Genomic DNA, 27,464 nt, shown 5'->3' on the forward strand with positions numbered 1-27,464 from the left:
TTGTGGTGTTAAGTAAAAAATCTTACAACATGATTGGACACTGATCAAATGTTGAATGAGTCTCGTCTTTTCAAGAAGTTTATTGTACATAAAGTTTGAAGAATTTTTTTGTCATGTTCCCTGCTAGACCTTGTATCCTGTATTACTCTGTAAAAGTACGCTGTCTTGACTTGCAGACTGAAATAGAGTGATTAGTTGCTGAACTTGATCTRTTAGTGGGTATGAAAAACCATGACCGAAGTCTTGAGGTAGCACTGGGAACGGATTCAGAGCTAATGGAGAGAAGAGAGGAAGGAGATGATGTATGTGTAGCAGTTTAACCGCAGAGAAGCCAAACACCTCATTCCTTATAGTAGAGCACTTATGATTTTTTTCCAGATTCAAATATAGTGTTTAACAGTCAACCAGAAGGAAGGTGGTGAATGGAACTCTGAATCGGTCTTTGCTTGGGGGGAAAGTGTTGAGGTTTTTGGTTGCTAGTGCAATATGAATGATCAGGCCTAGAAATTAGTCAGAGGATGCTGCARCCTTGTACTGTTTTAAAGAATGAGGGAAGAGAGGGGTGATATTACCATGACTTTCATTGACAGAGGAAGTGACGTGCAAAGGAGGCTTTGCACCTTCTTGCTAACGTAGCTTAGATAGTCCTGTTTGGACTGGCTCATCCCTTGGTGTAGTTGTCTTGTGTCAGTATTACTGGCCTTTCTGTGGAAAATAAGATGCAAGGGTGACCTGGTTTGTCAGTGTCAGTAAAATATGTGGCATCTTAAAAAAGACAGCTTGGAACATTTCAGCATGTGTTGAGATGCAGGGGAAAAAAGCCAARAGGTCTTTGTGGGAGTTGGAGAGGATTGGTGGAGCCGGGAAGCCGTACTTCACTCCCACATCCAGACCTCTGCTGGAAGAGAATTAAAGGAGCCATTAGAACTCTGTGTGCTATTTTGAAGAAATAAATATTAGCCTGAATTAACGCTTTAATCTTAAACAGGTACTGCAATGTTACTTAGGGGTGGTGGAGAATTGAAGCAGCACTGAGGCTTGATGACACGTTGTGTTGTATGTCCTCGTTTCTRTTCTTTCCCTCTGTGTTATTTGGAGTTTCTTTCAGTGTCACTTCTTAGTTCATGTGAAAGAATTGTGTTAGTGTTAGCATATAAACTTGTTTTTATGGCTTATGTGACCCAGGATCAAAGCTATTCTCATGGGGTTCACAGCAGCAATGCCTTTGGTCTGGAAGGGATTTGTAGGCAAACAAACTGCAAAAACTATGTCCAGGACAGATGTCCTTCTTGTCTAATGAAGTTATGTACAGTCTTTAGCAGCCATATTTCAAGTTCTGGTTATTTTAAGGTAGATGAGATTTTTTCCATAGCCTTTCTTAGAATCTGGAATTCATCCTGTAACCTGACACCTTCTAAATGCTGGTTTTGGGTATCTGCAAATGATGTTGCATTTAGAAAGTGAAAAGTCCAGTACCATTCACCTGAGAAGTATGGCATTCTCTGTGAGGAAAAACTATTAATACCCCGTTTTCTCCCCACCCACAGTGTAATATGATGTCAGAGTGTGTGCATATGCATGTGTGTGCATTTTTAATTAAGCAGGAAGAACTAATCTTTYTTCTTTTTCTTTTTTTTATTAATAAACCATCAGTTGGCTTAACTGTTAAAAGCACTGTATGTAATATGGAACTTAAGGGTTTCAGTTATTTTACATATATTGATCTGTATCCATAAAACACTGGCAGTTTAATCTGTGAAAGGATGACTTTAACAATGAAATAGAGCATTTCAAAGAAATATAAAATGGTAACAGCTGAAGCAGATCTTAATAATAGTGACGCTAGTTGTGCCTCCCAAAAATCAAAGTGCAGTGTCTGTTTAAGGCACTATATGTAAGGAGTTTTTGAAGAAATCCAGTCAACTTCCTTAAATTTGATCACTTCCAGCCATTTGGAATAGATGTAGTCTAGGGGCTAGTGGTCTGACACAGAGGAGGAGGTTAGGGTTAGATTTTGGTTAGTGATGTTAGTTGTTCAACGTAAATACATACTTTGACTCCATAGTTACGGCTGCAAATACTGCTGTGATTAACAATAGCTTCTTTCTTTTTAGAGTACAGCTATAAATTGCTAGGAGAATAAAAATGGAACAGAAGAAGCTTTTTCTTTAATGAAAAAATACTCCATGAAACTTTAAAATTGAAACGCACAATACTTTAATAGTTATTTTGAATAATTTGAAAATACTTGATACATTTTTAGCAAAGAACCATTAATTTGAGAGACTAGGATTGTAATTGTCTTGAAATACAGGTAGCTAATATTTTTCATAAGCRTGCTTTTAAAAAATGTCTTTTAGCATTGGTGTGCTATGGGTTTGAACATTTTCTCTTGTATTCAACTATATTATGATACTGTGGTGGATCCCATGTTTAAAGGAACTGAAGTCTTATTTTTCATAAATTTAAAGCTGATCTACGGTTTGCAGCAGCTCAGGATTTTAAAGGCAAACCAGTCTGCCATGAGGAACAATGAATTTTTTTGAGCTAGGACCTCCCACTATGCCCATTTGGGTGGCCATAGTGGCTGATTGTGGCATGTGAAAATGCATGGTCACAGATCTGAATATTTTTGGTTACCGTTAAGAGTTTTTGCCTACTTACCTAAGAAATATAAACAGTATAGCTGTGTTTTTTCACAAATTATGGATGCACACATATTTCATTTCAAGTTCTATTACTGGGTTGTTCCATGAAAAAGTGCTTAGAGGAGTGAGCAGTAGGTAGCACTGCAAAAAAAGGAGCTTTGAGTGATGGATTCAGAAATACTAAGTATATACCATGTCACCTACTACAACAGCTGAGTCAAAGATACAGGGATAATTAAAGCTATATCAATAATTATATCACAAAAGCATTTGGAAATGCCCAGTAGAAGAGTTTTTAATAAGGTCCCTTTTATGATTGTTTTGTTTTATTTTTTGGGGGTAACCAAAAGTTTACAAAAAGATTCTTTGAGTTAGTGGAGCCTGTTTGTTTAGAAAGCRAGCAAGAATTACATTCTCTTATTAACAAGGTATACCCCCAATGCTGCTGTATTTTTTTCATCAGTCCTGCTTGGCATTACTGAAAGAGGAGAGGCTTACCTTCCTGGTTTCATTAATAGTATTTGTCAAAGATTTCCCTCCTGGCTTAAAATCATAGACTTCATAAATAAATAAAGAAACGCTAAACTTTATTTTCTGTTTTTTGATTCATTTAGAATTTGGTATGTTGCAGAAAGCAAGAGCACAGTTTTTTAAATTTCTTTTAAATAAATATTTCTTCCTTTTGCTAGCTTTGCTATACCTCCCAAAGAAGAAAACAAAAATAAAATAAATCTTGCAAGAGTTAAGTTCAACCTGGTTATATAAAGGAAAAACTTGTACCTTGATTACTTAGTGATATGACTATCGGGGGGAAAATGTAGATTTTCTTTAAGTTGTATACTATGTTCTGCAATTCTTTACCAAAAAGGTGAAGCCAATTTACATTAATGAGAGGGAGAAAATCAGATTTTTTTTTTAACTAAAATACATAGATTTCCATACTTTTTGAAGTAATCACTCATACTGCTACTTTGGGTCACCTATTTGACCTCAGTTTATAAGTGCAGTCTTTGATAATAAGGGGAAATGTTGAAGGCTGTTGTATACATACAGCCATGTTTGCATCTGGTTGAAGTGTTGTAGTGCTGTAAACATAAGCTATACGTGCTATCTAGAAGAAGCTATGAAACAGCAACACATTTCAGACTGTTTATTACTGAAAATCATTGGAGATAGTGACAAGCGTTTCGTGGCAGTGTTTTGAAGGCGGATTTTTCCAGGTGCAGAGGTCTGCTTTCTTTAACTTACTGCAACTGTTAGGCCTCCCCTGCTGTCTCTTTTTGGGCTGCAGAGCTGCTAAATTGGTAAATCTCTGAAAAATCCATTAGTGGAATGGTAATGGTCAAATTGCCTTAAGTTATCCAACTGAGTTCTTGAAACAGGCAGCTCTTACAGCTATGGAAAATCTGAACTTCTTCAATAAATACGGTTTCATGTGGAGTAATTGAATGATCCAGCTTTCAGTCTACCCTTCCATGATAAAGCAAGCCAGGGTCATTCAGTGCCTGYTTGAATCCTGTTTGTTTCTTGTGCAGGAAATGATGGGTCGTGCTCGGTAGAGGCATGAGCACAGGCACCACGTTCAGTGCCTGAGATGTGAATGTTGGCAGGCATCTTTAAGCATAATGCTTTCTGGTGTTGAATTTTGATGATACAAAAGCAAGGCTGTAACTTCTTCAGAAGATCAGGTAGTAAGAAATGTTGGTCTGAGTTAGAGAAGGAAATTTGTACTTAAATAAAATTAGGATAGAAAAAACCTGGGAATAAAATTGTCATTTTTTTTTCTTGCTCCTATTTAGCTCTCCTACAAAAGGTCAGTAAGAATCCGAAATTATTTCAGATAAAATCTGTAATCACTCGATTACCAATTATTTCATTGACATTTCACTGAGTTACCCCTGAGCATTTTCATGGTTAAGTCCACTTACATACATATTTTTTTAAATTCTGTGTTAACTCAACTCTCTGCATCCCCCCTTCCTAAAAGTATATGGATATCAATTTAATACCCAGAATTTCTAATATGAACCCATTTATTTAAAACCTAGAATTTGCAGAAGGCATTTCCTTGAATTTTGAAATGAGTCATAGTAGTAAATATTGTATCTATTCACGTGACTACTTTAATGCTCTGTGTGATTCACCAGTTCCAATCACTTTCCTAGTAAACCACTGGACCGCTGGAATTTGATCTGTAAATTTTCTACATATTCATAAACAGTATGTATCAGCATTGAATGGAAAGCATTAGAGATAAGCTTGCCAAGTCTTTAGTCTTGGTCTGTATGTTTATTTTAGTCAACTGTTTACTGATGATAAGTATAGGTAATTAACTTTGAGCAACCTGTTTGAAAAACAGGGCTGGGAGGGGCTTCCTGCCAGCCCAATTCCCTTCTGGAGAGTATTTTTCTGTTTTAAGCAAATTTTGGAGACCCTTAAGTGCTTATAGTTGTTTAAGTTCTTTGAGGGCACATTTGTTTAATAAATTTGTGACACTGTCCAGYTTGATGATCTCTGAACTCACATGCATAGATGTTTAGGTGGATAAGGTTTGTCACTGTTAATTTTAGGGTGATAAGGAGTTGAAAGAAAATTKTCAGATTCTTCCAAATGTTCAGTAGTATAATGTTGTGTGGATGAAACATCTGTGTTAAGGATGAAGTTCTGCAGTTCTTAGCTAGGCCAAATACTAAATCAGTGGTAATTCCTGAACAGGACCTGGTGKATTTGATCTTAATTGGAGGTGGTATGGAAAATCACATGTAGTGAAGTTTCTATCAGCTAAATATGAGACTARTTTGTCCCCCAGGGTATGATGGTGAATCCTAACCTCAAACTTACCTATTGTCTTTCTAAGCCTTTTACACATATGCGGATCTTATATGACAAATACAATTACCTTGGACAGGACACCTGATTTAAATCTAGTCACTTACATTGCTTAAAAAAAAAATCCTACACACTTTATATATTTGAGAGCAAAATAGTTTTGGTGAAAAAATAATTGTGAGCCATATATTTTGATGATGTTCTCCCTTGGTTTTGCCACAGGATGAGCTGGGGAAGCCTCCCAGAGCTCAGTGTTGTACACATGAATCACCCAGGTAAAGTCTGTGTCCTAAGTGGAGCACAGCTTTCTCAAGCTGGAGAAGTCTGCTTTGCTTTTCTTTTCTTTCTTTTTTTTCTTTTTTCTTTTTTTTGTTTTCATATTATCTATCTGACCTTGAGGTTTGCTTGTATAAGAGGGAGTGCCAGCCCAACTGAGGATGGGAAAATATTCCAATGAGCTTTAAAAAAAACCCAAAACACAAAAAATCCTGCCCCTCCCCCCAAAATAAAAGAAAACAAAGAAAAAAAAACAGGATACAAAATCCCAGTCAGTATGTCTTGGCTACATGTTGGCTATCAGCCAGTAGTGGAGTGGGGGCATAAGACTGCTGAAATAAGGTGGGCTCAGTGCCTGCCTGAGAAACCTTTTCCTCCCTCCTCACTGCTGGGGTGGAAGAAATATCAGGGTTGCACAAAATACTGAAGCTTTGCTTAAATGACGCTTACTGAATGCAGGTTGGCATGGCCCTCTGAGCGTTATTTACTTGAGCAGTACTTGGGGGTGAGCAGCCCTTCCACTCCAGCTGATGGACTTGCAGCTTGGAATTCACTTGGGGTTAAAAACATCCGCGCTGAGAGACAGAAGTCCACCAGACAGTATTGCGATTAATGTCTAGCAAATTTTGTTTGTTTAGATATCTAACGTTTAAACATGGAAATGATGTAAGCTGAAAATGTATTCTTCATGGGGGAGGGGAGGCAGGGGAGTGTGCTGCTGAAATACGCTGGTTTTGCTTGAGAAGGCTTTCTCTGCTTTGTGTCCATTAGGTCTTACTCAGCCTGCCTCTGCTGAGATGCCAGATAAAACACCAGGTGGTGCAGAACCTGTCCTCAGGAGTGAAGGTTAGTTTTGGGTTTTTTTGTTTTCTTGARAAGTCTTTTATTTTCTTGACTGAATCTTGAAGAAAAGAAGCCTTGAATTTTTAAGTCAAAACCAAGTTTTCCATCCTGTTCTTAAACCTACAGGAGAGCTGAATTAACTGTGTGTGTATATTTATCTGAATAGCAGTAACTTTTCACTTATTTTGCTTATTTTCTGCCTGTGCCACCACATTATCCTTGACAATACTGAAATACACAATGTGATCTGGAGAGGAGCACTGGGCTGTGAGGATTTTATCTTTGGAGAAGATGTTTTGTCCCCTTCAGATAAGGAGATCTCATTGACTGATATCTGTTTTTTTCATATGGGATGCTCAGGTCTCACAGAAGGAAAGCGAAAATTTAAACATTTGTGTGAGGGAATTGGTGCAAAGAGGAATGAACGTGTATGATTTTTCACTAAAATCAGCGGAATCTTGAAATGTTTGATTTGCCTGAGAATCAGACCACTGTTTGTTATTTTTTTGGAGCTTTTTTTTTTTTTTTTCATGACTGTTAACTCTACGTACCCACAACTGAAAGTGTGGGCACTTGATAGATTTTTAAATAACAAATTTTCCATAAAATCAGTACTTTTCATATTTGAGTCCTTCTTCAGAACCTTCAGAAGAATACTTCATTAAACTATTTTATAAAAAATTTATTTACTATTTCAGGTCAGGGTTGTGAGGTATTTTAGTGCTTTTGTGTAGCTCTTGTCTAGGTTTGCTGTCTGTGTCATGGCTGTCCTCACACACACATTTGAAATATTTGAAAACTCAAGATGTTTGAAAAGACAAAATTTGAAAATTCCCTTGAGTATGCATTTTGTTTTGAATGAAACTTACAGCTCAGGCTGCTTCATACTGTTTTCTAGGCAAATCTAAAGTTATACAGCTCAGAATTTATTTTTAAATATCTTAGTTGCACTTAAACATTGATTTGGACATTTAAAAGGAATCATGGAATAAGCCGCAATAGTAATTTCAGTAGGCGCATCAGTAACAGCAGAGAAGTAATTCCCTTCACATGGAAGGAAATTTAAGCTATGCTGAACTACAAAGAGCCTTTCAATTCGGTTCTTATTTTATTTACTGGAAAGCTCAATGGATGTTACTGTGAGAGCTCTCAATACAAGAATTGGGAACAGCTAGAGCTAGCCTTTCAAAGGACTGAGTTCTGTCTGTCTGTCTCTCCCTCCTGATTCACTTTTTGTGGGTCCACCTTATAAATAAATCTTTACTTTAAAAATACTGCAGTGAAGTCCAGTTACAACCAAACTCCATTATGTATCTTGCTGATTGCTTTCCTAAAAGCAGTCTACATGATTGTATCCTTCAGGGAGGATTCAAAAACTTAAGATCAAATTTGAGGAAGGGTTTAAAAAAAAAAAAAATCACTTGCTCTATGAGAGGTGGCTTTATTTTCTCTTACTGCACTTTAATTCACCACCCAAGCAACTACCAGTGTGCAAGTTGTAAGGTTTGGTTTGGCCTTAGGTGAGGAGTGACGGAGGACAGGACTTGTGATAGCGTAGAGCTCTGGGCGGGCTGGAGCGGGGGCCAGGGGTGGAAGGGGAGTGGGTGCAAAGAGTTGCAGAGCATCGTTAATGCCGGACTTGTATCAAAAGCCATCAAACACAGATTGATTTTTCTRTTCCTTGAAGAAGGATGGATGGGGGCTGAGAGCTGGCATACGCATCTGTTAAATCCTCTAAAGACACGTCATCTTTAAGGTTAGAGAGGACATCCCAGGTGCTAGGTTACAACCATTTCCTGCCTATTGCAGCCCCAAATTGCAACGTCGGTGCTGAATAAAGATTTGTTCATGCCTGGGTACAGGCGGAGGAGGCAGGGAACTGTTTGTTTCATTTTGGTTTTGGAAGACTCCCATGAAGCCTGCAGTGTCTCTCGGGTTCTATAAACGTGGTTTCCTTTTTACCAGAATTGCCAACAGGTAAAGAAACATTCTAGAAAGATTTTTGCAGTCTAGAAACGGCCCAGAGGGTCTTGTTCAGTACTTCATCAATTGTAKGTTATTTACTCCTTAAGAAAGGTGTCAAGGGATGGAAAAATAAAGTAAATCTTGCAAGATATGCACAAATCCCTTATGTAGCTACAGAATTCCAATTTGCTTGAAAAACAGTCATTTTKAGAAACATTATTTCCTCTATTTACAAGGCTTATCATGTGCCCAGTGGGTTTGGAATGCAGGGCAGGAAGTGAAGGAGATGTGCTATAAGAAGTCTCAGTTTTTTCTTTTCTTCTCCTCCCTAGAATTTCATGTGTGCGCTGTTCACACCACGAGCGCTTTAAGTGGAAAAATGCTCCCCTTCCCCCTCTCCCTCCCAAAAATGTTTTCTACATTTATGCAAACCCTGTGCTAGATGCTGTACTTCAGAGCTTTACTTCAAAACTCTTGATGAAAACAAAGTCTTGAAGCACTGCTTAATGTATATAATCTGAAATTTATTTTTTCTTATTATTGCAGCTGAAACCATGCATGTTACTTGTAACAGCATGCATGTTGCATGTAACAACATGATACATATGTTTCTGTGCAGACTTTTATGAAGAATTAGCAAAGGAAGCTCAGACTATATAGATTCTAATGATACAATGATAYGCTTTTCAGGGAATTGTCCTTTTCAGTGAACTTGAAATTCTTCAAAATATTTTGGTTTGCCAAAAACAGTCTTAAAGGATACTTCCTTTACATGGGTTGGAGAGTGGTGCAGGATGTCAAATGCTTTAAAAACAAACAAAAAACAAACAAACAAACAAAAAAAACCCTACGATTTGGGGTAACTGCAGGTATCTCTAACTTGAGCATGTCATTTTTAGTGTTCATAAAAAAGTTGCTTCAATTAGTACTAAGGCAGATTGACAAGTTGAATGTGTATCTTTTATAAAGAACAGATAATCCAAGTGTGGCTGTAGAGTAGAACCACGTGTGCTGTGCTCCTAGAGTTGTTCTTCCATATGATCTTCTGCAGTTATTTGGATTTTTGTTTGCTATGCAAGTGACACTTAAGTGAAAATAAAACTTTTGGAAAGGTCTAGTAGCTGRAATTGCAAGGAAGTCTAAACACAATAAATAGACTTATTCCATGGCACACTATCTTTCCTCTGGAGATTTCTGCAGCCTTGTTCACTTTCTCATACTAGTCTGTCCTAAAGTTGCCCCTTGTGCTTGCCTCATGTACGCTTTTGTGTTGTACAGTAGCATCTGTTGTGTATCTGATCAAGCAGAGACATAATATCGTGCCATGTGTGTTATTAAGAAAAACTAAAATTGGAAAACTTTTCCTGACACCAAATTTATATGCGGTGTTTAGCACTACCATAATTAAGTCTTTTCTAGGTTGGTGGGGTGATGGTGGGGTTTTTTTTGTGTTTTGTGGTGTGAATTCCAAGTTGTGYGCTTGTTGTGTGATGGAATTCAAGCAAGCTTGTGATTTAATCTCCYGTATATGCAGAAGAGATCAAAAATGACTGTCTAGATCACTAGATAATCAGGAAACTATTTATTTATATATGTTTGTGTGTGTGTRTATATATAAATAAAAGGTGGCAGAATTGCACTTCAGCTGCCCTGTTTTGTCTTTAGAAATTGGCCAAGATTTCCACATTATTTTTGTTTCCAGACTATGATGACCTTCCTCCCTTTTCTAATACTTCAGACTTTTGCCCCAAATACAGGAACGGGGCCGGGGGGGGGGGTGCTTTTGCCTGTGGAAATGAGTTTTTTAGGTTGTGAGGTTCAGACAATTTCATGGTGAAACTTACTGCAGTAYATTAATTTTCATGACACTCCATTATGTTTTATAAGCCACTGGACTGAGAAAGGCCCAAAGATGAGTAATTTTCAACAACTAGAAACAATTTTAACCAGATGGAAGTAGTGCACTCTGAGGTACTCTAGAGCAAATACTAAATTACTGATGTTGGACAAGTAAGCAATTTATACCATAAAATAGAGCTAGTAAAACTTACGGGATAATGTTGAGTGTTCATGTTCAAAATACAGTTATCACTATATCTTACTGTGATAATGTCTTTGACATTTTTCAAGCAGTTTGTATAAAAATACACTTTAATACAAATATTTTGTTTACTAAAAACAAAATATGAATTGATCTGGATGTTTAATCACTATAATAAGTATGTATTAATCATGAAATAATGTATAAAATGGATCTTTACTTAGAAGTCTGATCTTATGTCTTGATGAAACTGTTCCACTAACAAAACCCCTAGACATTACACTAATGTCTTCCAATGATACTAAATCAACAGTGCTACAAGTTAGAATTTCTACACTTTAAAAGCAAGAATAACAGAGTACTTATGAAAAAAACAAAGCCTCTCAAAGACTGTTATGATAGCATTTACTGAAAAGAATTGCCAGGCATATGGCAGCAACAGCTTTAGCACTGACTTGTAAGATATAGTTGCCTAGTCTTTGATCATATGCATCTCTGTATTTACTTAGTTTTTATACAGTTTACTTATATGTAGGAATGCTTCACTGATCCAAAATATGACTGAGTCAGAATTAAGAACAGTGTGTTTAATTTCTCATGTTTAAAGTATCACTGCTACTTACATGGATAAACATTTATGTGAACTTTATTTCCAGACATCTTGCTGCTGCTTCTCTCCTCAAAAGTGATATTCTTGCTGTGGTTGGGTCTGAAATAAGGTGCTTTTGTTGTTGCATGCTTCTAGCAATTGGACTTTCACGTTTGTAAGGGTGAAACTGGATTGACCAGAGTGCTGGCAAGGTAGCTGATTAGCTGGAAGCTTTTTCGAAGTCAGTGTTGCTGTAACCTGGCAATGCCCCTCCCTGCCTCGCACCCCTGACCCACTGCTCCACATACGGTAGTTAAACGATGGAGCGCACAGAAGCAGACAGTTGAGAAATGAACTTCCTGTAATTAACTTACTGTAGCTTAGTCCTTGACTTGAGGGTCTCCAGGGAGTGGGCAGATTATTTCCTTTTCTGCTGCCCCTTCTGTCAAACCCTTTAGAGTCAACAGTTATGTCTATAAATGTCACTGCTTGCTTTGTGCTATAGGAAAAAAAGCCTGGAGATTCTGTTGCTGCAGAGATGTAATGTGTATATCCCATGTGAAAAATATTTTTCAAGATGCTTGTGTAGCTATCAAGGAGTAGTAGACGAACAACGTAAGACAAAAACACCCCACCATGATCCACATATAACTTTTTTCCTACAGCAAAGCTATTATATTCTGTTTACAATAGATGCAGTTTTAACAATGCACTGGGTCAATACGAGGAAGTGGACTGAGTGTATTTCTGTTTTAGCTTGCAAAGGAATTGCYATTTGCTCTGTGCCACAGAGCAAATCTCAGGTTTGCTGAAAAGTCACTCTTAAACTTGTAGTCTAGTTAACATTTAGAAACTAGACTGTGACAGCAGAGCCCCTCCTCTTGTGCAAATTCCCCCTCTTACACTTGCAGAGAGGCTGCTGCGGTTCACAGCTTCTGCTTCCTAATGGTATTTGGGGCTTGGCAGTTACTCAGTTGCAACACGGAGTGGGGTGACTGCTGTATTTTTCMTCATTATGAAAACTTGTATTAGTTTTCTCTGATCAACCTAATTGGATGTTTTGGTTGTTTTTCTATGTCTATGCTTAAATAGCAGAGATCTTTGAAGAGAAAGATGGGATGAAGCTAAACTCTGACAAACGCTCCCTCCCCTCCTGCCTTCTTTCATTAAACAAGCAATATTACTTCCCCCAGCTGGATCCTCCCTTGCTATCTTTGTCCGTCGTACTAGCATCCTGAAGGAAACTAGTGATACACCTGTGCTTTATAAACAGGCAAATCCCAGGGGAGAAAAAGATTATATCACTGCAAAATATCCTACAGTAACAGCAGTGTCTTTCCTCGCATTGTGTGCCTGATGATGCTGGTGGGAGCCTACCAGCTGTTACTCTCATTATTCATAAGAGTCAGATTTGTTTTATGACTTCTCTAACACGTGTTTGCATGTTATTTCTGCTGTAACATTTGGCATGTTGCACAGGAAAATGCATATAAACATAGCTCTGTAAATTTTTAATTTTCCATGCTGGATCATACTGATGTTACTTTCTTTGTTACATGTGAAGTGTATTTCCACCTTCAGATTCCCCTACGGCCTATTCCTTTGTGGCGGGAATCYCAGGGTGAGGTTGTTCAGGTTAGTAAATACAACATGTTGCCTTCTGCAAAGCTCTTTTCGAAGAGCCGCTACAAACCAAGGAAACCCCTTTAATTGAAAATAGTTGGAAGCTAGCAAAGTGCTGGGGTGAAGTATCATGGATGCTAGCTGCATTTTTGCCTTCCCCAGGCATCTGTTTATGACTGCAGCTGAAGACAGAGTATTGTGCTCTTAATCTGAATCAGCATGGTGTTTCTCAAAGTACCTTCAGGTAATCTTCCTGTACTAGGTTACTTTTCCTTACCCACTATTCATAGCCTCACTTTTGTAGCAGCTTTTAATCCACAGAAGTCATATTTGAAAGGAAGATGAAGTGCCCAAATATTTGAAAACAGTATCTGAATTTCTTAACCCTAGCACTTACAAAAGGAGGTAGTAAGACCAAAGTAGATCTGAAGTATGAGAGAAAGGAAAAGAAACTGAGTGTTCAGTTTTTGACACATCACTACTCCGTCCTCTCTCTGCAAGCTGGGAGAAGCTACCACGTCTTCCTTTGAAACATCAGTGGTTGACTGTGTCATAACGCATCTCTCAAACTTGAGCAAGCTCTAGTATACCTAAGATGAGCACTGGCAACARCCTGAGTAAAAGTTAATGTTGCTATGCTGTGCTCCACTTTGCTTTTAGTCCCCATGCTGTACAGTTCAGCTTAACTTCTGCAGTAGTTTTAAAGCATAATTGCAGATGAGCTTGTTTTCTTGATGAAAGCATTGTAATGAACTCTTAGTCACTGGGGCATACTGGCTGGGGGTGGGGGACCTGCGCCTTCCCCTACCCCTTCCCCGAGTTGCCGGCAGGGTGTTAACCAGATGGGCTCCTTTAAACTTCTGCAGCTCGGTGAAGAGGAGACGGTTGGGTGGTTGTTCTTGCTCCCTTGATCTGTGGCAGTGGAGAGCGGCAGCAGGTAGATTGCTCTGGACACTGTGAAATGGCTTAGTACAGAGAAGCCGACTCTTCATCAGAAGCGATGATGTGGTTTCTGCAATATAGTGGTGATTAAATCACACATTACAAAGGTTAGGCTATTAACTGGTAGAATAACGTGTTCTTTAAGTGCCCAGCAGTTTCCATGGTGTTCAGGTTGGCTGGTTTCCAGTTGGAGATCAGTATTCCAGTCATCTGCGAGTTATGTTCCTTTAATCAGACCTAGAAAGCTCATGTGGCCTGAACTGTTTAAACTTTAGGTTTCAAAAGCTATGCTTTTTTTCCTTCTCTTTTCTTTCTTTTTCTTTTTTAATATTACCGATCTCATTTTTTAAAAAAAATTGCTTTTCTGTCTCAAAGATAACTTATTCTTAGTTCTCAAGAAATGAAGTGTTGCACTTCAATTTGATACTTTTTCCTTTTGTATAAATAAATTACTTACAAATCATGATATACGTAATGTGCACATTAATTTTGTGCAATACAAAATAGGGAAACTAACTGTGGCTTTTATGAAATATGGTATGTCATGAAGTATACCACCTTGTGCCATGGGCTTTAAAGCACTTTTGAATGCTAATGATCTGCTTTTATTTTATTTTGTTTTGTTTTATTTTGGTTATGTTCCTGGTTAAGAGAAATCCAGAACAGTCAAAATATTTCTGAAGGAGCAAAGGTTCCTTCCTAAAGCAAAGAAACAAGTGGCATAATAATTTACACAGTGTGTACCCTGTGTAAATATTCTTCTCAGTTGGATGTTATTTAAACCTGGCTGAAGATGGCCCTCTCCAGAAGCTAGACAAACTGAGTTTRTTTATTTTTTAATTGTTTTATACTTAAGCTGCATACTGTAATTTGGCTGTTAGCTTGGCTTAAATTTGTACTTGCTTGTCCAGAATAAATACTGCCAGTGAGATTTTTTTAATAAAATGATTAATGATCAACTTTTATCATGTTTATACAACAAGTGACCCCGTCTCCTCTCCACAAACTGAGGTAAAATGTATAGATTCCTTAACTTAGGTTTCAACTTCCAGAACAGAAGTTTTAATTGCCTACTGGCATTGCACTGAATTTCTATTTTGGCCCAGTAATTGGACCAAAGCAATGTGTTCCAGGTAGCTAAACAAAGTACGAAGCATCAAGGATGCTGTTTCTTCCCTCTTCTCTGTGCTAGCAAAGCAGTGCTCCTTCTTGTCTGCTGTGATCCTTTCCATCATGAGAGCTTGAATCCTAATGACTGTTGTAATCTTGCTCTCAAATTGTTAGTAGTAAAATCCTTATTTGTTTTTGGACTTTATGCTCTTCAGAGTTAAAAAGAGATAAGCCCATCTGTTTACCTTGTTAGTCATAACTGATAGCTTTTTTTCAGTTTGTCATCCTACAAATGAAGAMTCCTTTGTGGTTGAATGTCAAGGSTGCTGGGTTTAAAAGAGTCCGCTTAAATGTTTTCAGTTTAGCTCAAATACTTCTAGAGCTATTCTTTGATTCTTTGCTCTAGCGTTCTATCAAAATTTTGCAGGCTTGGGAAAGAATTTGTTGGTACTTCACATATGATTTGAGCATTCTCCTAATGGCGACTAAACCTTTAGTAATCCTTAGTAAGTGAACAAAGCTAGTTCCATTTATAATGGATGTCCTTTGAGAACGGTAAAAGGTGTCTAATTATTAAAATTATTATTCTTTTGAGATTAGCTATCTATAGAATGTGCTTCAAAGGGAATGATTGATTGAATACTTGTTCATAGACAGCATTTTTTTGGTATCTTGCTTAGCATGAATCTTCCTTAGCATCACAGAAATGTGCTGCTGATCCTTGAGAATCCATTGCAAGTTTAAATTCTCTTTTCTTCAGAAATAATTTGGGTACTATAATAATTGTCACAGAAGATTCTGGACAGAGAGTGTACCCTGTGATACCACAGTCTTAACTGTGCCTGACTTGGAGTGAAAACATAGAAGTCTCATTTTGTGATTAAAATTTTGGAGTATGCTTTACATCTGCTTCTTATAGATCAGGAATCCATTGCTTCTCTTGAAATTTCTTTGTGGGAGATCCTTGTTACCAAACAGAACAGATATTTTTGTTAGAAGCAATTACTATATCTTAAATTACAGTTCAGTAGTACTTGCATCATCCTAACAAAAATGCTATTATCTTGAAATCTGTCATCTCAGAAATCGTGACAAAAAGTAATTTCCTTTGCCAGTTTTGTTGTGGGCTTGGAGGTTTTTTTRGTTTTGGTTTTAGGCTTTTTGGATGACTGCATATTGTAGTGTTTTTAGTGTTCCTGTTCCCTATATTAACACAGAAAACAGAAGGAGAACTCCAAACTGCTGCCAGCTGCACAGGTTTGAAATACTGAAGATAAATGTTAACAGTTAAAGTTAATCCTTCTGTCAGTGTTAATATCGGTTTTTACTTGTACTAATAGAGTGCAAAATGTAATTAGATATAAGTACTTTAAAGTCAGCAATATTTCTTAAACATAAATCAGCTCTCATCCTAAAAACTTTACTTCCCCTTTTTAAATTTCTGCCCTATTTTTATCTTACTACTTTATTCAAGTAACACGCTAGAAATTTGTTTTCTGATTTACTAATTTCTGTCCCCCCACAAGCACCCCGAGCCGTATATCCTCCAAAGTGACTTGAAAGACATTAAAAAAAAAAAAAAAAAAAAAAAAAAAAAAAAAAAAGATAAGAGGGAGACCTTGCCCGCTTCCTGCCGTTTAACGTGGACTATAACTTTAAAGAAGACTTAGACTGTGAAGGTTGCGTTCTTCCGTCTTGGGACGAGTGCGGCTTTAAAGACCAGCAGATCCGAAGTGGTAAAACTGGACGGGGATACAGGGCGGGTTTGCCCTGCCACTTTGCGCGGGGGAGAGGAGGCGGGCAGCAGCCCGGGTCACCCCCAGCTGTTTGCTGCTTGACTCTGAAGAACTTTGATGAGAACTACACGCATACCTACAACTATTGGTTACGAGTTGTTTTTTTTGTTTGTTTGTTTRTTTTTGTCTTTCAGTCACCTATTTATATGTCTAGTAGTAATTTCAAACTATGCCAGCTACATTAGAAGTGGGCTGAGAGGCCATGATGCATCCTGAATTTAGACGGATTAATACAGAGGAAATCTTAGCTGTTACTTTTTTACTTTCTTGATTGGCTCCCCGTAGCTTAATTTAGCTTTAAAAAAGGGAAACTGCTGCTTGCTGACACACCAGAAAGAGAGCAAGCTTTGATGTTTTATGAACAATAAAATATTAATAGAAACTTTTTACATGTTTTAGAGTGATATGTCAAACCACTAAAGTCTGCTTCTTGAGGAGTCAGCAAACTGGGGCCCTCGTTGCGGCACTACTGCACTGCTGTCTGCCCACGGAAGGGCGGAAAGCTGAAGAGGGGGAAGGATGGGAGAAAGGCTCTGTTGTGCGGCGTTCAGGTACATTGACCTGCTTGACAGAAGAGTGAAGATTGGGTCAAGCACGTGGGAGGCTTTTATTCTTTAAGCTAAAGCCGCGTTACTTTCTGGTTGTGTAGTTAAAAGCATTAAAAATTACCAAATACTTTAAAAATAGTAACTGTTCTTWGTTGTGGGTTTGGGGGAACAGCACTTGATGTAAATTCCATTACACACATCTTGGCAGTGGTCTCCACAACATRTATTTTAGAGAATAATTATAAATGGACACAACCTCCAGGTGCAATACAAAATTTTCTTCTCACATGCACACAAGGTACTCTGTATTTCAGATCGTGAGAGAACTAAAATTGTTTAAGGCATTAAGAGTTTGGATATAACCTCTGTGCTAGCAGGCCTGGACTGTCATGTTTCACTAGGAGAGCTAAGCAATCCAAGTTTTTTGGTTTCTGTTATGTCTAGTTTCTGTCAGGATAGTTATAAACCACATGCTTGGTCTCCAGTCTGTTTGTAAGGAGGGTGATTATCAGTGTAAATATTTGTAGTTTTCACTGTATAAAAAATTGTGCCGACTGTTAAATCTTATCCTGTCATTCATAACGGAAAGCAATATTTTAAGAATCATGTTAAGTACTAGGCTAATCATTAGGGAATTTTGCTTAATGTCTGGCCAGGAGATGGTTCTGTCTAGTCATGTCCGAAGCAAGCCAGCATTTCTAAAGATGGGATGTCCTGTCTTGAATGTTTTCCTAATTAAATCTACAGTTCATAGGCAACAGGAAATCCTTTAGGAAGATAGGACTCTGCTATGACTCTCCCAGAAAGAAAATGGCTGTGTTTCAAGGTTTCTCCCTGATTAGGATCCCTACCCTGTGAGACACTCTTGGTTTAGGATTAGATCCCTGCCCTTAGGAGCTGTGTAATCATTCAAAATGAAACATGAAGACAACCTTCTTAGGGTTATATGCATAGAAAAGTATAAACTTTTTTTTTCTCTCACATCTCAATTTGTGATAGTTTTTTTTTTTTTTTCAATCTTTGAATAGTTTTGGGGAAATCGTAGGTTTTCCACCTTCGAAGAAATGTCAGTGTTAAGCAGAGGTGCTGGTCTGCTCTTACAGCACCTCACACTCAAACACAAAGGTGCCCAAGAGGTGCCTCCCTCAGCTTGGCCACAACTTTGGCGAGCTGCTAATGCCAACAAAGTATTTTAAAGGCTTGTTCCATTGACAGGTGTTAACTGGAGAATCCTCCTACATGCCAGAGGAAAACTTTTCTTCAGTCTGGAGTCCATCATAAACTTGTTACCCACGTCTATTCTCAGAAGTAGTTAAAAAGAATGTCCTAATTTAATAAAGAATAGAATTTTATCATGAAAGTTAATTATTTAGTCTTGCTGCTTATCATCACTTCTTGTTTTCCACCTCCCCAAAGTAGAAACCCAGACCCGTATCTTTTTATATACATAGACCCCTGCACATGCTTCCCTGGACTTCTGTGATACCTGAACATGGTGCTACCAGCCTCTAATGATGTGGGTGCAGTTTATGGAGTTAGGTGTGCGGGGTGCTATATGATTCAATTGCATCGCAACACTGAGCRTTTAGCTTGCATATTAAGCTGATAATCTTGGGATATGTTGATGTTACTATTTGACTAGCTGTGTGTTTTCTGTTAATGCTATGTATTTACTGAATTGGTTTAGAAATGTTTTAAGCCACATGTTTCATAAGAGAAATGCTGAAAGAAAATAATACGTGTATTTGATATGGCTAAATCTAATGCTATCTGGAACTTGAGTTCTTGTATTCCTTACAGTTATGTTGCTTTTGCTACAAGGCTTGCAAGTTTCTTGGCTACAGCTGTGCTAGTATGGRCTGGGTAGATTTTGAACAGTCATCGCATGTTATTTATGCCTGACTTTTCTTGACAGTAGAGTCTGTCTGCTTTGCAGAGTTTGGAAATGTATTGAGAGAAATTATTTTATTTTATTGGCCTAGCCACAAAGGTGTGTTCGCATCACACAGTGATGTGAAAAGTTTGATTTGATTTGGAAAAGCAGGAATTTGAGGTTATTGCACAGAGAAGGGTGTATCTTATTATTCTGGGGAAAATGCATGGTATACCAATTCCAGAAACATGTATGTTAAGCCCAACTTTCTCACTGATAGCAGTGATATTTCTGAATATAACTGTATCTCTGCAATCTTTTATCATGAAATTTCATGCTAGATGGATACCCTGTGCATTTACCACAAGCAGTGGCTTGCTCATCCATTCAGGCCTAGCTGGAATCCACATTATTACTACAGTAGAGCTAGTCCATTTTATGACCCTATCTTTCTGAAAAACAGTGTGTAGTTATGTGGCTGTGGCAGATACTGTCACATATGAACATGCTTCTCTGGCAACTGGATGAGACGYGTTGTTCTTGTGTGTGAATGGAGGACTGTTCCCCTTCTACATGTAGTTGAATGGCCCTTTTAAAAGAGGACAGTATTGTCTGTGCAATAGTATCAAAAGTCCTAATGCAATGTCAGACGTTATTTAGAAGCCTGKTTTYTGTTTGTTTTGTTTTGTGTCCTATCTTATGGCTTGAGTGTTTACAGTGCTTTTATGAGAGGATTTTAATAGGAAAATGTTTACGGTCATAATGCTTTGGGGAATGTTCTACCTCATGAGAGAGAACTGGATTCTCTTTGCAGAAACATGGATACCTTTCAAATCATGACTTAGAACTATTACGTGCTCGAAATCCAACTGTATGCGCYTTTTTTTAATGTTCTGTGCTACACCAAATTCTTCTAGCCAAGCGAAAATCTGTACAGTCCTAACAGCAGTCTTTGACTTCAGYGGGGATTGTACAGTGAGGGATCTGGGAGAGTGAGTCAAAGGCACCAGAGTTACCCCACGCTGTGCTTGGAGTCCTGCTCTCCTTGAGCAGACTTGGGGTGGTTGGTGAGGCTGCTGTTCAGAAGGCAGGTGAATTCCTCTTATCCGTGTTCTCCCCCGCTTGACTGCATTTTATTTGTTTTCATGAGTCTTGATGGGTACGATCTGACTCAGCTTTTTACATTCCACTCCTGGTATTTGAGAATTTTAATAAATATTTTTTTTCTCTCTCATACTCTGTACTTCTATGCTTSCTTCCTCTTCTTTGGAGATTTTGGGCCTGTATCTAGTTAGATCTTAGTGATTTTTTGAAGGTAGCTCTTGCAGTTTATGGTGTCTCTTTATCAGGAGGTTGRGAAATGAAGATTTTGCTGAGAAAAAGGTCAATATACATGTGTTTTGAAGCTCGTTAATTTAAAACCCATGGAATTACTTTTGTGACTGAACATGAAGCAAGCTTGCACTTATCTATGGTGGGAAAATGTCACCATATTGTTGTCACTTCTGAATGCAAACAAATAACCACCCTTTATAAAATTGTCAAAGTTTATAGACTTATTTACTTTACAGCTGCTTTTATAAGTTACCCACACCCTCTTCTGTATGTGAATAAAAGAACTGGAAAGGGCACACTGATAATGTCATACCAGGAAATCTGTGATTCAGAAAGGAGCATGAACAAAAAAAAAAATAAAAGTTTGAAAAATACCACACTGAAGGTAATGTGTGAAAGGAAAGAAATGTAACTGTTCCTTTAATGTTTAATTTCTTTTTGTTTGTTTGTTTTTCTTTTGAGTTTGAAGAAAAGTAATATAAATTAAAATGGATTCAAAACAAAACAAAACCCTGAAAGTCTTGTAGAACTGAAAATACCATCCACTGTTGACCAAAGTAGATCCTGCTTAATTCTTTTCTGCTGYTAGGCGTTCTGGCAAGTTTCCTCCCGTCTGGATGTATTCAAGTATTGCATTTGGCAGACTTTGTTCCTACGTTAAGATAAATGAGAATCCTGTTCAAATGTTTCAACCTATAGTTGTTTTTACAATCTGCCAAGAAGCACAACTAATTGATACTTCAATTTATACATTTTTCTTACTGAGTATTATGTAGCTTGAAGTAGATTTTCCACTTAAAAATGTCATATTTTGCCACTACATGTTTCAGCTGAAGCACTTTGTAACAGGTAAAGTTTCTAAGAGTATGTGGCTTTGATGATCAGATAAATGTAGTAACACTTGTTCAGTCATTAACAGTCACTTTTTTCCCTTCTTTTTTTCAGTTTAACAAGGTTTTCTATGTCTTGGATTGAAGTGTTCAATCTGTCTTTAATGCTTAGTGAAGATCCGAAAAATCATTACGTTTGAGACATTCTGTATTTGAAGGAGATTGTTTGAATGGTTCTCTCTCCTGTATAAAGCAATTTTTAATGTTTTCTTTWWWAAAAAAAAAWAAWMWAAGCTCTATTTATCTGGTCCTGATAGTATAAATTGGCCTTTCTTCTAAATCCAGATTTAGATTTTTGAAATTTTAGATTTCAGTGTCTACAAGCAGTAATCCTTCTTCTGGATATAAATAATACTTGAAGAATAGAAAGAAAGRTGGAGATTTTGGTTTAAAATGAGTACTACCCTAGCTGAGGAAAATAGTGSACTTCCTGGCAGAAATAATAAATGCTAAATACACATCTACTGGAAAGGTCACTAGAAGTTTCTAAAGCCTGGAAAGACTGCGGTGACTGTTCATCTTCTGCATAAAGGCATGAATTGCAACGCTTTTGTTTCTGCTATATCATACCTTTTCAGAAAGAGACTTAATCTTTAAAGAATTTATGTCGGAGAATCAACCATGACAAAGGGAATTTATCCCTAATTATGCCATCACTTAAGTCCTGATTCTAGACTGAACATGTCTGGGGTTTTAGCTTCCAACATAACACTTCTTTTTGTTAGACCAAAGAAATGGTTGTCACCCTCAGACAGGTACTTATGGGCAGTGCAGGTTAAACAGATCAAGCCTCTTTTGTCTGTTGGTAAAATGTAGGTTTTCTGACCGTRAATCATTCTTGTGGCTTATTTTGAACTCTTTACAATGCTCTTTTTGAAAGGTAACTGCTAGAACTTGACTATTTTGGAATCTTGCATCTTTTCACATGTGTCGTTATTTCCCTACTCACACTTGATTAAAATGCTAGGATTATTTGTAAGCAAGGGAAAACTGCCCTCCCCACAACTTATAATTAAACAGCATTAGCAGAAACTTGATGAGGTTAAATAWTGCTGTGTTCCCAAAATAACTTGAAAGGTTTTTCAACAAGGCACTGTCTTGTTAGTAGATTAAGCAGTGTTAGATTTAAGCACCAAAAATAAACAACTTCTGTTTAACTTTATTTTCTCCACAAGAAATCCGATGGAACAGCCTATTCTGTCGTCTTAATTGATGTAAGTGTTGGGAATTGCTTTCTGCTGACGTGGGATAAAAGCTAATCCAGGTCAGTCAATACCTTGTAATTAATAGAAATTCTTTTTTTTTTCCCTCAGAGAGAGAGAGAGAGAGAAACCCCCCTGGTTTAAAGCTTTGAGCTAATCCAAAGTGACTTTAAAGGTTTTGAACAGAGTTCAGATTACAGAGTAAAATTACTAAATAACAAAGGCTTTCTTATGGGAGATGTTTAACTTTAGAGGGTTTTTGTTTGTTTGTTTCAGGTTTTTGGGGCAGTTTGTAGACAATTAGTCTCTTCCATTAAAATAGCTATCTTTCAGGAACTCTGAAGGAGTTRAAAGAAAGAAAGATAAAAGCTACTTTGAGCTCAGTTTGTTACCTTGAACTTTGGATGCTGTTGAGCATAGCAGGCATCTGTGGTCACAGGTATTTTAGCAGATTTATCATCTGAAACTATGAATGTCCAGATAGGAAATGATCCAGTAATTAGGGGAAACAGTGCTGTACCTGGTGACTTAAATCACTTTGATTCTTAAGTCACACGGTTGTAGTGGCTAGCGTTATCCTTTAACTATCCTGAGATCTTTTTTCAGTACCTTGGCACAGTACTTAAAAACCTAGGTGGTCAGAGTGCCTGAGAGATGGGAAGGAGCGAAGGATTTGGTGTTTCTGGCTTGCTCTTTGTAGGCCTTCACCAGAGAAGGGTGCCTCAGGGCTGAGAGGTGCTGCTTTGATGGACTGGGAGGAGGACGTGTTGAAATCAATGCTGCAGAAAATGTCTAGCTTTCTTTCCTCGTGTATATTGAACAGATACTATTGCTACCACAATGCAAGGGGGGTGGTGGTGGGGGGGGTTCTGGTTTTGTTTTTCTTTTCAAAACATCCTGCTGAAATCTAAATATCTAACAAAACTTGAAAACCAGCTCAGATTGGGGATGGGGTTTTATTAGAAGGAAAGTTCTATAACCTACCTATTAACCAGGGAAATATGAATTAAGATCCTTTATTTGATCAAGCCAGGAGTAGATGTTTCTGTTTCCTTGCCTGAAAACCTCAGGAAGCTAATTCAGAAGTGAAATGAGCTGGTCTAAAGCTAAGTGAGATTTTGTAAGTTAGGCTCAGGAGTCATTGGTGAAGGAAAGCAAAATTGCTGTAAGTCATGCAAGAGAGCTCGTTTTAAAAACAGACTAAAAGCCCCTGCCACTTCTATAATGTTACTTAGCTACTTAGTTGTGAATATATACATGATGTATATATGTATATATTATACATAATATATATGTGWGTGTATATGTATGTATGTATTACCTGCTTCTTCAAAGTACTCAGCGGTGGTTGTGGGTATTATGTCTGTCAATCCTGCATGTTTGACTTGGTGATAAAAATACTGTTTTAAAATAATTACTCTTAAATATAATATTGGCTCATTCCTAATTGTAACTTATGATGCTAACAGTTCCTTTGTGGTCTTTTCAGATTCTTCCAATAAAATATTCTTCCTAAATATTTATTTTGATATTTAAACCCCTTCTGTATTCCCACCTAGTCCCTTCTGTTACAAACTGAAGTCCAGCTATATTTATYGTAAACAATGGTGGCATCTCTATGCCTTCGTTTTCTCTAAGGTTATGACRCTTCCTTTTGTGACTTGACAGTCTAGACCAAAATTAACATAAAAGTGCCAAGTTTCTTTCTTATTAATATCGCTAAATTGTCTGATATGATAAATGTTGTGGTACTTAAATGCTGCTTGAAATACAGAATAATTCACCAGCTTTATTTCACTCAGTTTAGTTCCACACTTAGAATTAATATATGTTATTTCTGGAGAAAAGATTTAAAGTAACTGCATTTAATCTACTATTCTGCTTAAAATGCTTACCTTTAAGAGAACTAACATGGGAACCTGAATGATCTGTGAACCATAAACTTTATAACAACAACAAAAAGACCAACTGAAGTAACTATCAGTGTTTTTAAGCAAATAGATGAACACAAAAAATAGTGTATTTGCTCTATGCAAGGTCAAACTCAATTGGGCTACATTATGTCCAGGTCCTTTTGTCTAGCTTTTCCAACCACTAAGTTGAGCCCTTACCCAAGGCTAAACCTCTGAATCAGTTGTTGAGAAATTAGCCTTTTCTACTTGTTATCCATGGGATAGTTAAGCAATYTGCAGACAAGCTGAAAATGGTAGTCTATTTGGGTGATTTTCTAAGGCTGTGCGGGGAACTTGGACTCTAAAGGGTCTCCTCTGTGTGGAGGAAGGCAGGTTCTGCTGTGTGCTTCCAGTTAAGKTTGGGACCTGGCTTGACAATGCAAGTGCTGTGCATTATTTTAAATACCTTATTTCCCTCTTTCCTGCCTATCTATTTTAGACTGTATCTGGGAGCAGACTGTGAATTTTGGTACCACGAAAGGATTTTGCAGCGGTACTGCCGTGTGTGATGGATGGCTGAGCTGGAGCTCRGTCACAGCACTGTTGCTCAGGAGGCTCACGTGTCTGCAGTACCACAGTYGTCTTGTGTGACCTTGGCATGTTACTTAATATCACTCTGTTGTGTCCTTGTATCTCTAGGATGGTTGTGACCTGGATCACAGAATAGTCCGTTGAGGTTTATTTGATGTATTTTAAGATGTTTTGAGATCTTCCTGTAAAAATATTATTTAAATAYGAAGTACTTCTGTCAGATATGGGACAGAAAACTTGCATGCTATTGTGTGTACTTGTTATTTCCCTGCTTAAAAAAAWTTTTTTTGAAATACCTTTTGTAAGTTACACTGCCTATAGCTGCAAGTCTAGTGTTGATGTGGATAAAACAATTTTAATGTGCTTATTGCAAGAGCAGCCTGCATATTTGGACTCAATACTGCAAAGGACTGCTCACATTTAAGCAAGTCCTTAGCTTTAAATGAAGGATTGCACAGGTATGGAGACTGACATGCTCAATACTAAACATTTGTGTTATGATTCATACCTTGGAGGACTGCAGGTACAACCTCTTGATAGAGCTAAGCAGATTTAGCACTAGTGCCATAGAAAGGAACAGTCCCATCCTCTCCCTGGTTATATATTCTCCCAYCTTTGCGGGTCTTGCACAGCATACATCTCAGCTCACAATGTTTCAGGAACAAGACCAGTAAGAAACTATTTTCCTCCTGTTTTTTACTGTCTGTACTGTTCAAGGCTTCCTGAAACAACTTGGCTTAAAGATTTGCTCCTGATCGTCAATGCTGATTATAAAACATGACTTGCCTTGCAGAGTATTTGGGCAGCGGATTTTGCCTAATTTTGTCCAGTGTGGGAGGCTGAATTCAAGATTAAGTCGGAATTTGGTAAACTGTTTGGCTTGATGTGTGATTAAGAAATGATTTAGCTCCCTTTTTTTCTCTTCTGTGATGCTAACTCTGCACRAATGAAAAAATGGAGCTAATGGAATGAAGCAGCAGAAGCTTTTTCTGCTTCTGAAGTAAATGGGAGGRCTGTGCCTCTTCCAGTGAGGGCAATGTGATACTTTTAATGAAGAGTTGCAAGAGGATGTAAATGATAGCTTTACACAGAACAACATGCACAGCTGGTAGAGAGAAAGTGATGTTTTCATTGGCTTAGAGGCTTTGCTTTGAAATCTGTGGGTGTTTGTTTCCTTGTCTGTAATACTTAAACAAGTCCTTAACTTGCCTAAGGAACCTGATAGGAACTTGACTGTATTATAGGCAACCCAAAAGGAAGAATTTTAACCTGTCATCTCTGAGGAATTTTTTTTTYCCATGGCTAGTACTTAATGTTTTACTCTGCTTGCCTCTCTTCTCTGTTTTCATCTTCCTAAGTGTTATCCTGAGGGGAAAAAAAAAAAAAAAAAAAAAAAAAAAAGCTGCTGCCAATCATATCTTTACAAACTAGTAACTCTCCTCTGTCATAAAACTCTTTAATGCTTACTAGTAGTATTGTTAAGGGAGATGAAATTCATTTGCAACTGGAACAAGCTAAATTCTGATTATGACTGAAAATCAAGAGAATTGGTTGCTGTTTGTTCTGCAGGTGAAGGGTCTCCTATGCTGTGGCACAGATGAGTGTATCAAAACTGACAGTTTTGGATGTGAGATCTAATTAAAATAATAACTGAATTACCATTTGATTATGGCTTTGCAAAGATGATTTTCATATATTAAAAAACTCCTTCATCTTAGAAATATATCTTTATAATGACAAGTTGGATACTTCAGGTCTCAAGCCCTGACAGGATCCTTGGACAGATCATCTAGTCCAACCATTCCAAAATGGAAATGAAGAAGTACAGAGATTAAAAAAAAAAAAAAAAAAAAAAAAAAAAAAAAAAAAAAAAAAAAAAAAAAAAAAAGAAAGAAACACACCTCAGTATCACTAACAGAAGAAGGGCAGGTGTCATTTTTATTGGCAGATTATTCTGTGCCAGTTTAGAGTCAACGTGGAAATACATTGCAATGTGTGTGTGGGGGGGAAATTACATCTAGGGGTTTACTGTGAGACTGCATCTCTAAAGGGTGGGAAAAAAGGAGACACTAGCCTTTAAATTAAGAATTGAGAAATGAATTTCCCTAAAATTACACTGGAAATCTGTGGGCTTTACAGAAGCAAGTACTGCTTTTCAAAGGCGTAGGATGGTATCTATAAATTCTTTGGCATAGTCCGCTGGTTATACTTAAAATGCAGTGCCTAAATTAACTTATCATTTGTACAATGATAGTTAAGAGTAAAGTGTGACTATAATCTATACTCTCCAAATTTAAAATCTGTTCTTTCTAAAACAGAGCAAACAAAGACCTCTGATTTAAGGTATATTCTCTGGTGGATTTTTTTTTTTTTTTTAATTTTTTAACAACATTTGCTCAGTGGTGGGTATAATCCTATTTAAAAGTTTTTGCTTACTCGAGCATGTTCTGTCTGGCTACCATTGTTTTATC

At 37.5% G+C, this 27,464-nt stretch overlaps 1 protein-coding gene across 2 annotated transcripts in view; it reads left to right on the forward strand.

The window, feature by feature from the left end:
- PLEKHG1 (pleckstrin homology and RhoGEF domain containing G1) overlaps window positions 1-27,464 on the forward strand; it is a 141,799-nt gene that overhangs the window by 34,263 nt on the left and 80,072 nt on the right. For both annotated transcript variants that reach the window (XM_085310779.1, XM_085310787.1), the window contains exon 3: window positions 6,525-6,599. In XM_085310779.1, the coding sequence (XP_085166905.1) occupies window positions 6,551-6,599 (49 nt within the window). In that variant the 5' untranslated portion in view covers window positions 6,525-6,550. The remainder of the gene's footprint in view (window positions 1-6,524; window positions 6,600-27,464) is intronic.

The sequence above is a fragment of the Rhea americana genome, unplaced genomic scaffold (genome assembly GCF_003343005.1).
Source record: "Rhea americana isolate MKP2758 unplaced genomic scaffold, rheAme1 scaffold_108, whole genome shotgun sequence".
NCBI classification, from domain to species: domain Eukaryota; kingdom Metazoa; phylum Chordata; class Aves; order Rheiformes; family Rheidae; genus Rhea; species Rhea americana.